Here is a 14266-nt window from a genome sequence, read left to right on the forward strand (position 1 = left end):
CATCTCAAAAAGACATGGACGGGAAATGAAAATAGTTCAGAGCTGGACCTCTGATCTCACCCAGCACAGACGTTGCTCTGCTCCTGTGTCAGCGTGCGGCTTTCAGACCAATGCTGTGTCCTGAGAAGCAGATCGAGACGCGTGAGCTTGACAGGCAGGAGGAAGAATCAGTGGATGAGCAGACACAGCTTCAGAGCTGAGGCTCTGGACACATACGTGCTGCTGGTGGTTTCTTCAGCGAGCCCTCTGGAATTGTGCTCCATGTCAGAGGACTTAGTCACAGGCTTATTTGCTAAAAATAATATTTTCAGCACTATTTCTTTAAAATAACCATGATATTTCCATGTTTTTGAAGTGAGTCCAGGGCTATGATGTTATTTTTGTTATTTTTTTTTTTTCAAAGAGAGTTAATGTCTAGTTTGTACGGCAGGATTAATTATGTTCCAGCTACTTTGCTATACATCTTCCTAATATAAGAACTGATAGAAATTACGTTCAGTTCTATGCAGGTGCAATGAGCTGGGCTTCAGTGGATTTGTTTGATTGCAAGTGAAGTGCCAGTGGCAGAATTTTCTATCATTAATTGTAGTTAGCGATGATACAGTCTGTCATTTTGAAGTTTTTATATAATAGACTAGTTAAACTTCCTATGACTTTTATATATTTTCATTCTTTTTGTTCTATATATGTGGCACTGCTTTTTATTTGGCCCAGCTGTTTGAAATCTCTCATTGTATGTTGGCAGATGTAATGTTAAAGCTGAAATGCATGTTGATATAATTCTGCTATATCTGTTCCCACTATTGTGTTTGTTTTTATGTAAGAGTCTTCTCAATGCATTTATTTTTATGCATTTTTTAATCTGAATATTGCAGGGTACTTCCGTTGCTTGGGCATTGAATGTATGAAGGACATGCAAAAGAATCTCCAGTTCAGTGGGATCTGTGCATTTTGGTCCTTGCAGATACACAGGTGGTGATCCCTGGATGGCTACTGAAGTCCACTCCAGAGGTTAAGATGCATCTTGGATTGTATGTAAGAAAGTCTTTAGTTGTGTAGACATAATTTAGGTGGAATTGAGAGGCCTCATTTAAAAGATGTATTCAAGCAAGGGACCAAATTCAATTAACAGCAGTAACTATGTGATTGCTTCAGAGTTAAAGAGGAAATTCCTGAGGCACTTTATTAATTTTTAGTTGTAGAGAACAATGCCTTTGGTAGGAGGGACATGATAGCGTTCCCTGGCCAGGCTGCTTTATTATCTAATAGCAATATATGATTTGTCAAGTGTGGTGAAATGTTTGATGTGGCACTTCAGCGTGTAGTTGCTGAAGAAGCACCTCCAGCACTGGTGTGCCTCTTTCATAGTGGAAATACTCCAGACTCTCACAGGATATAATTTTAAGGACATTATTTTCCTCAGTTCTTATGCCTTTTATTTAAGTTTATTATTCTTGGGCCCAGTTCTGACTTTCTTTTTCACCTACTTCTGAAGTCAAACACACAAAAAAACCCTGTGTGATGATCAGTCCTAGTCTAGTCTGGGGCCACTGAAAATCTAGTGACATAAGTAGTTGGTTTTGACAACCTCATTGTTAAGAATGGCTTAATTTCCTGGCACCTCCTTTGATTATCTGGTGGCCCTCACCATCTTGAATTGCTGTATTGGTAGTCCAGCTCTATCCTTTTCCCATTCGGTTGCAGAGGCACCACTTTCCCAAGAACAGCTGTAACAACAATAACAAAAATCTACAAAAACAAGACAGAGGTTTAGTTATTTGCTATGCTGCTTATAGATTTTTCTGTAGGGTAAAAAAAAAAAAAAAAACCAAAAAAACAGCATTATGCATTACTATATGTCTACATGTTTCTCCTGAATGTGGAGGTGACCTTTTGAATGGTCAGGGAAGAGGGAGCTGCTTCTGGTATGACTGGACAGGTTAGGAGATACAGTGATTTCAAATTGGGTCCATCTTTTTGAAACACCCTGAATTGTTCTCATAGGCTGATGAGAGAGAGGTTCGTACACCCTCAGGTACTGCTCTGAAGTACCTTTGCTCTGAAGTACCTGCTAGCTGCAGGAAATTACCTGCTTCAGTAGATGGCACTCTCGATTTGGCACTTCAGCCCCCAACAAAGCACCGAAGGAGTCACAATTACTGCATCCTTCACCGCAACTTCGGGTGGTACCCGGCATCCCGGAGAGCTTTTTACTTTATGACCGGGTGCCTCTGCCTCCCCAGGCAAGCCCTTCTGCAGCCGGCGTGCCAGGTCGGCCCCTACCCGGGCGTTTTATTTCCTATTCATTTCGTATTTATTTTCGTTTCTAACCACCCCGGAGGGGGCTGCGCAGCGGGACCCTCACCCGGGGGGAGCCCCGCTGGCGGAGCCTCCCCGCGGGGGCAGGGCCGGCGGGCGGGGCCTGGCGCGGCGGGCGGCGGCGTTAAGGGCCGGGGCGGCCGCACTTGTTGCGGGGCTGGCGGTGCTGGCTGCTCGGCGGCTGGGCACGCCCCGGGGCTAGGGAGAGACAGCGGGACCGGCCGCTGCTGGCAGCGCCATGGGGCGGTACTCGGGGAAGACGTGTCGCCTCATCTTCATGCTGGTGCTGACCGGCGGCTTCTTCGTGGCCGAGCTGGTGTCGGGCTACCTGGGCAACTCCATCGCGCTGGTGTCCGACTCCTTCAACATGCTCTCGGACATCATCTCGCTCTGCGTGGGGCTCTTCACAGGGCGCATCGCCCGGCGCAGCAGCCGCGGCCCCCGCGCCACCTACGGCTACAGCCGCGCCGAGGCGGTGGGAGCCCTGTGCAACGCCGTCTTCCTCACCGCCCTCTGCTTCACCATCTTCGTGGAGGCCATCCTCCGCCTCGCCCGGCCCGAGCCCATCGACGACGCCCAGCTGGTGCTCATCGTCGGCACCCTCGGCCTCGCCGTCAACCTAGTGGGGCTCCTCGTCTTTCAGGACTGGGGGGGCGCCTGTTGCCGCCGCCGGCCGCCCGACCCACCGCCCGCCGCCGCCACGACGGGGGAGGCGGATGAAGCAGGTGCCTTTCGGCTGCATCCTTGCCTCACCTCACCTCCCCGTCCAGCCTTCCTCTCGTGTCCTGCACTTCTGCCACCCCTTCTACCCTATCCCTTCTCCCCTCCCCATCCCCTTTCCTCCTCCTGTTTGCCCTTGGGACCCGCCGAGATGCCAGACCCACCTTCTGGGCCCATTCAAAGCCCCAAGCCCATCCGTGGGCCCCGGGGAATTTCACTGAGCTCGCTCAGGCACCCGCCACCTCTTTCACCTTGTACTTTACACCGGGCTGCTGGATGTCCCCTCGGGATGGGGGAGGGAGGCATTGCTCAGGGAACTGCATGGAAAATGTTTTGGCTTAACTCTTTTTAATTTCTTTTAGATTTTTTTTCTTCTTGTCATCTTTGAAATAAGTTGGTTTTGAGAAGGATGATGTTTTTTCTGTTTGTAGAACTTATACACAACACAGCGTTTCTTCTTTGAATGCAGGTGATTCACCAAATGACCAAAAAAGCCCTGAAGAGGGGTCTGAGAAGAAAAAAGAGAAAAAGTCCGAAGCCTTGAACATCAGAGGTACAGCATGGGAGTATACTGCTAGTATTATATCCACCTTAAACACTTTCTATTTTTGGTTTTGTTTTCCTTTCCCCCAAGTACCAGTAAGAAATAGAGCAAAAGCCCAGGCCTCTTCTATGTACGTCGACACAGATATCTTTGGCAGAAAGGTTTTGGTTGTATGAAATAGCATAGATAACAAAATACTTGTGATACTGATTTGGCTCCAAGTGTGCTCACGTTTTGATTTTAGTTCTTTAGAAGAGTGCAGCTGAAGTTTTTTGGAAAGGAGGCAAAGCCTATTGCATTAAACCTAAGTCACTATAGGCCTAAGAGGAAGGTGAAGTGGGTAGCTATACGGTGCTGCTTTTAGTGTCACTGTTGTAGTTGAGCAGTTTTCAACTCTCAAATGCTTTTGGGCAGAAAACAGAATTTCTTTAAATCCCAGGGGTGATAACTTTTTGTTGTCAGGGCAAGGAAAAAGGGGCTGAAACTGGTGCTTCAGCACAGTGTTTTTCCAGGTCCTTGAACTGTGAACCTGTCCCTCAGAGTCTGTGACAGGATCCGCCCCTCTGATGTTGTAATTTGGCAGGTCTCTGGGTACCTGTGGAGTGAGACAGTAGATCTGCTTATAGGAATAAATCAACCAAGTGTCTCTCCCCCTCTCTGTATAGGTGTTTATCAGCATGTAAGTTTACATACCTATTCTGAGCAGAGCCAGAAGCACATATCTTTGACTATATTAAACACTGAGTTTGCCCCAAGGAAAGGGCTGTCAATGCTGAAACAAGATGGTAGTTTCAAGCTTCTAGTTGTTACCTACCAGCATCTGATATTCATCCAAAGCTGTGTAAGTTGGCATCATGTGAATTCAGCGTAAGAGGTTGACATGGCAGTCAGGCACTTTTTTTTTTTTTTTTTTACACCTGTCTTTCAAAAGTGTTTTCAGAGTTACACAAATGACGCTTTGAAAATCAAACCACATGCCAGAACCACAACACTTTCCTGAATATCTAGAAATGGCTGTCACTGGATATTATGGCATAACAGCGGTAAGATTATTGGAGCAGGAAAAGCAAACTCACTTTCAGAGGTGGAGGAGAGAAGGATAAGAAACTGATGATTATTACTTTAGAGAAGGCCTTACTTGCCTGAACGACAGTGCTTAGGCATAATGATGCTGGAAACTTTAAAAAATGTCTGAAGGATAAGAAGTTCTGTGTTAGTTATTTTAAGATACATGTCATCTTTGATTTTTAAAAAGAGACTTTTTCTCATAGTGATCCTATCTTTGCAAAATCTGTTTTTATTGTTCTTACAAATATTCCTTCCTTCTTTAGCTAGTGTTACAGATGTGTCTTTAAAATGCTGATTCAAAATCTATGTTTTTTCTTTGCTGTTCGAAGTTAGTTACTTAGCTACATTTCATAATCACTTGGCAAAAAATTCTGTATATTATAGAACTGGAGCCACCCTGAAAAACATGGCTGGATGAAATGGATTGCTAGAGGAACTGCTTCCTTGATTTTAAAAGTAGTAGGAACAGGAATCTATGTGTTCTGCCTGGCAAGATTAATTATTGTAGTATAAAATTATTCCTTTTACTACTTGAGCATATGCAGAATAGTTCAGACTTTCCAACACAAGCCGTTGGAAACAATGTGTTACCTATGGTCTTACCATAATGACTTAATTTAATTAAAAATTGTTTTCAGTTCTGTCTTATAACCATAACTTTTGCAGACCTATAGGAAAATGAGTTCATTTCTGTCTACACCCTCACTGTGATGTCTAACCAAGATGTACATATTAACGATGTTAGTAATATAAAATAAGCATTTTCCAATTGCCGTATTCTCAAATTATAATTTATCAAAATTCTGATATACTTTTTTCTTAATTCAAAATAAGACTTTCTGAAACATTTTCCTGTGAGTTTTTTAAGCTGTGCTCACTAATTAGTTGCCTTGGCAATTGCATCCTGCCTTTCTTTCTTGTTAGTGCAATAGATGATAGCCCATGCTCCATCGGGATTATTTGTAAGTGAAAAGGGAACACTGCAACACTGTTAGGAGGAGTAAAACCCCCTGGGAGTCTGCCAAAGGGGGCAGGACATGCCTGACTCCAGCAGAAAGGACTGGACTCACTGGAAGTTTGTGCTCTGTTATTTGAGCCAAGTGATTCAGAGGAACTCCAGTGGTTGTTGCCTTCAATTCTTGCACAGATCAATGTTCCTGCACAGAGCTGGCAAGAAACCGCAACACAGGCACAGCTCTAGGTCTAACCCAGTGTCCAACAGCACCAAGGAGTCAAAACCCTTTGCTGTGTTGCTCATGAATTTCGGAGGGAGCCTTTTGCAGCTTCTCCAGCCCAGAGAAAGTTAGTTATTATATTGGAGTGAAGGTCCTGAAAGTGCTTGTCATAGAGATGTTAAAATGAATTAGTACATTTTGTCCTATCCCGGGGTTCAAATAAAAAGCATTGACAAAGAAATTAACTTTGTATATTTAGAGATGTTATGAATTAGGCATGGGTTGGAATGAAATCTGAGTCTGAATAGTAAAGACTAACAAAAGTGGAGTGCATTTGAGCAAAGATGGGAAGAGGGAAGATTATGTAGAGTAGTGAAAAAAGAAGAAAAGAGCTCTTAGATGATTGTAACTTTATAGAAAGAAACTACTTTGGTCATTGTAGTTGAAAGAGCAACTAAAAATATGTTGTTACAAAAGCTGGTTTTGTGTCTTTGCCTTTTGTGCAAAAACATATCTATAGATGTAAAAAGTGGTACCCACTGTTCCCCTCAATTTGAAGTAGTCCAGGCACATAGTAAACCATGGTGTCCATGTGACTAACTCTCAAACATGATTCTGGTGTTTTTTTGAGTCTGAGGGCTAGTAGTGTTGGTGGAACAGGGTTTAGTATGACTAGTAATCAAGCTTGATGTGAAAATTGGAGTTTGGGGATGTTTGGAGCCAGAGGAGTGGGCTTAGGTTTCACTTAGGTACTTTTTCAGCTTTCAATAATGTCATAGAAGCTGCTAGAGAATAACTGTTACTGGGGGTGGTCTGTGGCTCTCTGAGCTTTCAGGGAAGAATGGATATATTTAGTCATCAATTTTAATTGAGAATTGAGATTTAATGTGCCAGGATCTCTTAATAATCTGCAGGCATTTAAGGAAACACATTTTACGTTGCCATGGCATTGCAGTTGGACTGCAGTTGCTAGCACACCCTACATGTTTAATAATGCATCCCACTTAAGCAGCTGGGGTTCAGAGCTGTTTTGTTCTGAAAGCTGTTATTGAAAACTTTGGTTATGATATTAGTGCTTGGAATATTGAGTTTTTCATGTCAGGTAGAACAGACTTTAAAAATGCAGCCTTACTCTCCTCCTCCCCCCCAAAAAACCCACTAATGAAAATTGTGCCCTTTATTTCAGGTGTTCTTTTGCATGTTATGGGAGATGCACTTGGATCTGTGGTCGTGGTAGTTGCTGCTACAATATTCCATGTGCTCCCTCTGGAGAATGCTCCATGTAACTGGCAGTGCTATGTTGACCCAAGCCTGACAATAATTATGGTGTTCATCATCTTGTCTTCTGCATTCCCACTTATCAAGGAGACCTCAATTATTTTGTTGCAGATGGTTCCCAAAGGTGTTGATATGCAACTACTGAGTAAGTCAGATTTGGTTTTGAAATGCTATTGATTTTAATGATATATTTAAAGGCATATGTTATTTCTGGAATGACATGTTTGGATTATTTACTCATAATAGCTCTAAATTCTCAAGAACCATGAGAAATAGTCACATGCCTGTGTCCTAGCAACATGACTCAAATCTCTCTGGATTAGTTAAAGCATGCATTTTGAGAATGTGGTACTCCAACAATACATCAAAAATACCAGATCTTGAGCTGTTAATGCTTTGTGTGGGGTGTTTGTGGAAGAAACAACATTGAATTACAGTATTTCCCAGCCTTGCAGTAGCTTCTTCTAAAAGATTTCCAAAACAACTTAGAAATTTCCGTGAATGTTGGTTAATTTTGTAGCTCTCTGGTGTTGTTCACACTGGTTAATTGTGGGGTAGCACAGGTTATTTCTGGAATTCCACCATGCTCAGGGCTTAGACAAACCAGAAGATGTGTGTCTTGGCCAAGGAAGTGGTGCTCCAACGTTGCCTCTATGAATGGCTGGTAAAGGGCCATCAGGGAGCCTGAGGAACGAAGTGAACCCAAAAGGAAGAGTGGCCTGCGTCTGTAGTCATCTGGAAGCTGATCCCAAGGCAGCTGGGAGTAGACGTATTTTACTAAGTACAGCTCTTACAAAGATAGTTTGGAGAGTGCTGCTTTTGGATAAGGCGCTTAATGGGAAACCTAGGAATTGGCCAGTACACCAAAGCCTCTAATGTCTTTCTCTTCTCTCTTCCAGCTGACAGACTATCTCTTGTACCAGGGGTTAGCAGCCTTCACGAGGTGCATGTTTGGCAGCTCTCAGGTGGGAAGAATATTGCTACTCTTCATGTCAAGTGCCAAACCCCTACTGATTATCAAGATGCTGCTTATAAAATACGGAAGGTTTTCCATGAAGCAGGGATCCATTCGGTGACCATCCAGCCCGAGTACATTGACCACAAGACCTCCCAGCTCCTGTGCAGCTCCCCTTGCATCTCAACAGCTTGTGACTCTCAGCTGTGCTGCAGCCAGCAGGAGCCCTCCCTGGCTAAAACTAATGGCTATGCTGAGAAAAACAACAGTTGCTTTTCTGCACCACATAAAGACGATGGTTCGAGTAAAAATGATATTGAAATCCCTATCGAGTACCCAGGGGCAGAGGATAGTGTTAAAAACATGAAAAATTGTGATGTGTCTGCTGACAAATCACGGTTAGGCAGTACACGACTTTAGGCAGTTCCCTCTACTCTGCATAATGTTTTCATAGAACAAACGTATCCTGGCTGGGAAGGGGGGTCATCGGTGGTCATGGCTGAAGTTGGTGTGGTAAAAAGATTTCTGTGCTTTAGCTGTAAACCAAAATACACCTAAAAAACCTCGTATCTGAAATAAGGATTAATATTCCCACAAAGGGTGTTGCATTCATCTGAGATTTTTTCCGATACAGCCTAATGCAGTTCCTGACCAAACTGTGTGTGAATTTGTGTTGTTAGCGAGGATAAGGTGTATTGCTGTCTGCACTGATGCTTGCAGTTTATGGCCAGTGGCACTGGGAATGAAACTCTGGCCTTTTCTGCTGAAGCAAGCTGTTTCCTGGAAGCCCTGTGACCAGTTCATGATGGCACTGGGCTGAAGTACTGTATATTTATAAAGGACTTCAGTAGAGATGCTTTACTGAGCCTTAAAACCCATTTGTGCATAGACAGTTTGTGTTTAACAGTAACACTTGTGCTTCTGGCCACTGGAGTTTGTGAATGAAAGTAAGAGTGTTTAAAGGGGAAGGGAAGCACTCAGGAATTTTGACTTGCATTGTTTTCCTGATTGACTCCTGAATTTAGGGACAGAGCAGAAGCTGGTCTTGCTTCTCTACTAGTAATACTGGAGCCTTAGCCTAATCACAGATAAGTAGGCTAAAGAATAGACTTCTCATCATGAAAGCAAAGAAATACTTACTAACGTTGCCTGTACTGATTCTAGCAAATGGAAATGCAGGCAGTCATCAAATTACATTTTATCTTGTTCACTGTTGTGATTGTACAACTCAGTCTTTTTTTATTTTTTTTTTTTCTCCCGACAACAGAAGTCACAATAGCCATGGTCTCAATTCATCATTGTGCAGGATGATTGTATCTTTAACACTGAGAATCTGTCATTATGCATATCGAATAAATAAGCTAATGTGTTTATTATGAACAGTTAAAATTCTGCAGTTTTATTATTAAGACATAATTTAATATTGTATTAATTAAGAAAGACCCTTCCAAGTTTTATATACAGTATTATCACTTAGAAGGAGCTTTAAAAAATTACAGGGATTTTTTCCTGGTTTAATCTCAGTTATTTCTTTCTGGATTCTTTGAAACATCTAAGCCCTCCCCTCTGCCCTGCTCCTCCTCCCCCTGCCAAAGGTGTATTTCAAAGTGTATTTACTGAAGCAATTCCATTTTGAAGGCATGCAAGGGTGCTCTAAGGAACACACGGTGACATGTCCTGTCACCAGTGCTGGATTTCATCAGGTCTGTTCTCCATGTTTCCTTGAGAGGAGACACACTACTTAATCCTTAGTGCAGTGCTTAGCCTCACTGGCTAGGCAGATCAGATCCAGAAGCTTTCAAATACATTTTGCTGTCATAAGCAGCCTTTCAATGGCCTGTGTGGCCTGAGCAGGCTGTTTTATTCATTTATTCATGACAAACACTTTTATAAAATAGTGCTGTCTTTACCTCAGTGACACCCTAACAGAAAGGGCAAATTGATTTCCTGCCTGGGCTGGGAAAATACCAGGACCTCCTTGTAAGACTGGCTTGAAATCAGCCAACTCCTTATTAATAAGGACAATTACATGAATATTTAAATGCACAGCAGGATATTTTTCTGCTCAGAAAAAGGTATTTACTGAAGCAGTGATTACAGGCTGAACAGCACATTTCTAGATTTGTAGTTACCCCTTTTGAACAAATTCTTGGGTGAATTAATATATTTTATAGCCTTCCATTGTGGATTTGTATCATATAAATTAAACTATGCTTTGATATAATTAAAAGCTTGATCCTCCAGTCTGATTCTGTTGGCAGCAGCAGAAGAGAAAGCAGCAGGATCTTGCTTGGCAGTTATTGCACGACTTAATGTAAATCAGGAAACATTTTAAGAATTGCTCTGTCTTTTAAAAGCATGTGGCATAAAGTAACACAGCCTGTTCTTCTGTTGTTTTTGTCCTTATTTTAATCTACGCTGGTGTTTGAATGTTGAGGTTTAGATGTAAATAACGAATATATTTATAGGTTTGTTTGAGAGCTGGAATTGAAGGCTCCCAAAATAACAACAAAGTCTGTGAGAGAACTTGCTTCCCAGATGTCCTCTGAAACAAGCACCCTTTCATAATTATGCATTTGTGTCTTAAATCAGGTAATTTTTTTATGTATACATTTTATAAAATGGTTGAAAGATGGAATTGCAGTATTGTTTACTCTGGAATTAGAGAAAACTATTATGTGTAATATTGGGGCATTTGACAAAATGGACCATATTTTCCTTTATCCTTCCAGTGTTTGTTAAAACTGTGGTTATCTATTTTTTTAAGCTTTTGAAAGTGTTGTAACCTGAAAATACAATGAAGTAACATTCTTAAACTTTTTTTCTTGTCTCATTGGATGTACTGTAATTGTTACCTGTAAATAAATAGGAAAATGCCAGGGATTATAGAAGTCTTCAGGTTTAGAAAACAATCAGATTTAAAATTTCCTTTAATACTGAAGCAAGCAAACCCAACAGAGCTATGTTACTGATGAGGTGAACATTGCCTTTTCTGTGTAGGGACTTCCAGAGTTTCTGACCCAGTATCCTTTCCTTACTTGGAGTCCTGCAACAAAATGTTTTTCCCCTGTTTAAAGTGTGTCACAACCAGGCTGTACTGGGTGGCCTCTCTCTACTTCTGTAGAAGACTTAGTTCCAATCAGGGAGTATTTTGTATTGGCTTATTTCCCTTCAGTTCTTGTCTTATCTTTTCTAATTCTCTTGAAGTAGGCTTACCTCATTTTGGAATATAGGATATTTCAGTTTTTGCCCTTATCTTTGGGCACTTGTTCTAAATTCAGTTTTATAGTATATTGCACTGTTGAAAAATCTCTTTTCTGGCCTCTTTAGCTTAATTGCTTTGTTCCCCTCCAATTCAGTAACATAAAATTTCTGATGATTGCTGGTCAATTGTGCTACTCTGTCCTCTTCAAGTGCTCCCTTATGTTTGCATTGTTATGGCATTCAGGTTCGCTTGCAGTGGTTGCCCATATCTGTCTGTCACTGTCGGTACCAAAGGAAATCTGCTTAACATGCAGGCGACTTTCAACTGGTTCTCCAGCTTATGTGAAGCTGATCTATCACCAGTAATACATGTGCCCTAGTTGTTTGACAATAAAACGTTTGCTAGCTTTGCCAGATAGTTTTGGAGTAAATGTGAAATCTGGGATAAATTAATTTGGCATTGAATGCAAAAGCAACTTACTGACTTTCATCACTCATGACCTTTTCTTAAAGTGAATCAATTTTTTGTCACCTTTTCATATGTACTACATGTGCCAATTCAATTGTTAATTTTTCCTTCTTCTGTAACTCTCTAAATGCAGATATTGCCTTTACTCTTCTATGTAAAGAAAACTAACTGATGCTATTTTTAGGAGTATTGCCTTCATTTTGCCACGTTTTCAGTTGACTTCCTTTTCCTTGTGTTCTACATGATCCTTATTTTGACTTGTAGTGCAACCACGTTTTTTTCCTCCTAATGTTTTTCTTTGTGTCTACAGTAAAAGCAGTATGGTTTTGCTAGCCTTCTGGTCATGGTGATGTATCTATAATACAGTTTAGAAATACCTCTTTTACATGCTGGTTTAATTTTTGTACTCCATTTCATTCAAATTCACCCTGTGTTTTTGCTTTTTTGTTTTTGTGTTTTACTTTACCATTGCAAACCACTTTTTGACCTTTTTCAGTTCTTCATATTCTTTCTCCTACTCAATTACAATGCTTGCTGTCCTGAATGGTCCCTTTTATTCTGAACTTTGAAGGGAATATGCCAGCATCCCAGTTTTCCCCAAAGTGAAGTTCACCAGCCAAGGTCTATGGATGGCTTGATGTGAGCTGCTCCAAGGACTGTTTCATGTCCTGTGGTCTGTGCAAAAGTATTGTCCAAGTAGTCATCCTGAGATATAAATATATAGATTTATATATACTTGAATTCTTTCTAAACACTCCACTTGAACCAACTTTTTAAAGAAGGTTGGTATCTTAACCCTGAGAAGGTATAATTAAATCAATAGGGTTCATGAGTAATTCATTAACATCTTAAGGGAAAGCTTGGATCACTAATTGGAAAGCAGGTAAAAGGGACATTTCTGATAAGATAATCCAAACGCTATGAAGGTTTGTATAGGTTCTACTACTTTGCTGTACAGTGGAAGCACTTTCTATGTTAAATACTTTATTTGGACAGTGATACCTTGATATGAGGATGTCACTGTATAAAATTGTTACATTTATGGAGTTGCGTTGCTTAAAAGTTTTCTCCACTTTTTCTGTTAATTGTGTGATTTAAATAATGTGCCAAAATGTAATTTCCATGATTGCTTAATCAGTGAATTGTAAATCTCACTGTGGTTTTACTAACTATTAGTGAAAAAATACTTCAAGTTTTATGTACAGTTATATTTTTTTTTCCAAAATGAAGTTTGAATGTCTTGTAAATAAAGTGTATTTTTAAATAAACCAGTTGTTCTGAGCTTGATGTATGTTAGCAATACGGAGCTTGTGTCAGTTTGGATAGTTTTAAGACCTTTGTACGAGTAAAGTTTGTTCTTATCATGGGAGCTTGTTAATGCTGCGAATTTTGATATGTATATGGAAGAGAAGCTTTTCCTCTGCAAGCAGCCGAGCGTTCCCTAACCTGGCGGTGAATTTAGAGCCTGTGACTCCAGGGTACCAGATGAGGATCTTGGCTGCAAACCGATGGGCTCTTTGCAGAACACAGGTGCTGTGTGGCTGCCTGGCTCTGCTGGGCTCTGCCTGCTTGTGTGGTGTCTGGCTTCTACCCAACATCTCTCCTTTTTTCTCTGGTTTCAGCTACAGCTCTCTGTGTGTGTGTGTGTGTGTGTGTGTGAGGGTGTTGCCGCATGGAGAAAGTTGACTGTGTGTGTAACATCAGGCTCAGGAGAGCTTTGAGATCCTCACTGCTGGGTTTCATGACCTGAACTTGTATGTTAGAGATGAGGCCTAACACTACAGGATGCTGGAGAGCAGCTGTGCAGGGAGAGAACGGGGGGGTTCTAGTCAACAGCAAGTTGAACATGAGCCAACACTGTGTCCTGGCAGCCAAGAGGAGCAACTGTGTCCTGGGTGCATCCAGCACACCATGGCCAGCCGGGCAGGGAGGTGATTGTCCTGCTCTGCTCTGCACTGGTGCGGCCTCACCTGCAGCTCTGTGTGCAGTTCTGGATGCCACAGGATAAAAAAGATATAAAGCTACTGGAGAGTGTCCAGAAGAGGGCTATGAAGTTTGTGAAGGGTTTGGAGGGGAAGCCATATGAGGAGCAGCTGATTTGTTCAGCCTTGAAAAGACTGAGGGGAAACATCATGGCGGCTACAGCTTCCCCACCAGGGGAGGAGGAGGGGCAGGCACTGATCTCTTCTCTCTGGTGACCAGTGACAGAACCTGAGGGAATGGCAGGAAGATGTGCCAGGGGAGGTTTAGGTTGGACATTAGGAAAAGGTTCTTCACCCAGAGGGTGCTGGAGCACTGGAACAGGCTCCCCAGGGAGGTGTCATGGCCCCAAGCCTGACAGTGTTCAAGAAGAGACTGGACAACGCCCTCAGACACATGGTGTGAATGTTGTGCTTGTCCTATGCAGGGACAAGAGCTGGACTTGATGACCCTTGTGAATCCCTTCCAACTCAGGACATTCTATGATTCTGTAAGTTTAAGTGCTGCTTATGGAGCAGCAATCATGGAGGTGCCCACATATGTTCCTCTCTGCC

General features: G+C 42.1%; 1 protein-coding gene across 1 annotated transcript; it reads left to right on the forward strand.

Annotated features, from left to right (window-relative positions):
* The first annotated feature begins 2436 nt into the window (after positions 1-2436).
* Positions 2437-10880, forward strand: SLC30A10 (solute carrier family 30 member 10). Its single transcript, XM_065835516.2, has 4 exons — positions 2437-3044; positions 3509-3592; positions 7013-7249; positions 8004-10880. Exons 1-4 carry the CDS (start codon positions 2558-2560, stop codon positions 8477-8479), a joined length of 1284 nt encoding a protein of 427 aa, XP_065691588.1. The 5' UTR covers positions 2437-2557; the 3' UTR covers positions 8480-10880.
* Positions 10881-14266: the final 3386 nt, after the last annotated feature.

Source organism: Patagioenas fasciata, chromosome 3 (genome assembly GCF_037038585.1).
Source record: "Patagioenas fasciata isolate bPatFas1 chromosome 3, bPatFas1.hap1, whole genome shotgun sequence".
NCBI lineage: Eukaryota > Metazoa > Chordata > Aves > Columbiformes > Columbidae > Patagioenas > Patagioenas fasciata.

Excerpts from the sequence above, each read along its gene's own strand:
- SLC30A10 (XM_065835516.2), top strand. The coding sequence starts at position 2,558 with ATGGGGCGGTACTCGGGGAAGACGTGTCGCCTCATCTTCATGCTGGTG. Across the intron at positions 3,045-3,508 it reads GGGGGAGGCGGATGAAGCAG|GTGATTCACCAAATGACCAA; the intron begins GTGCCTTTCGGC and ends CTTTGAATGCAG. Across the intron at positions 3,593-7,012 it reads CGAAGCCTTGAACATCAGAG|GTGTTCTTTTGCATGTTATG; the intron begins GTACAGCATGGG and ends CCTTTATTTCAG.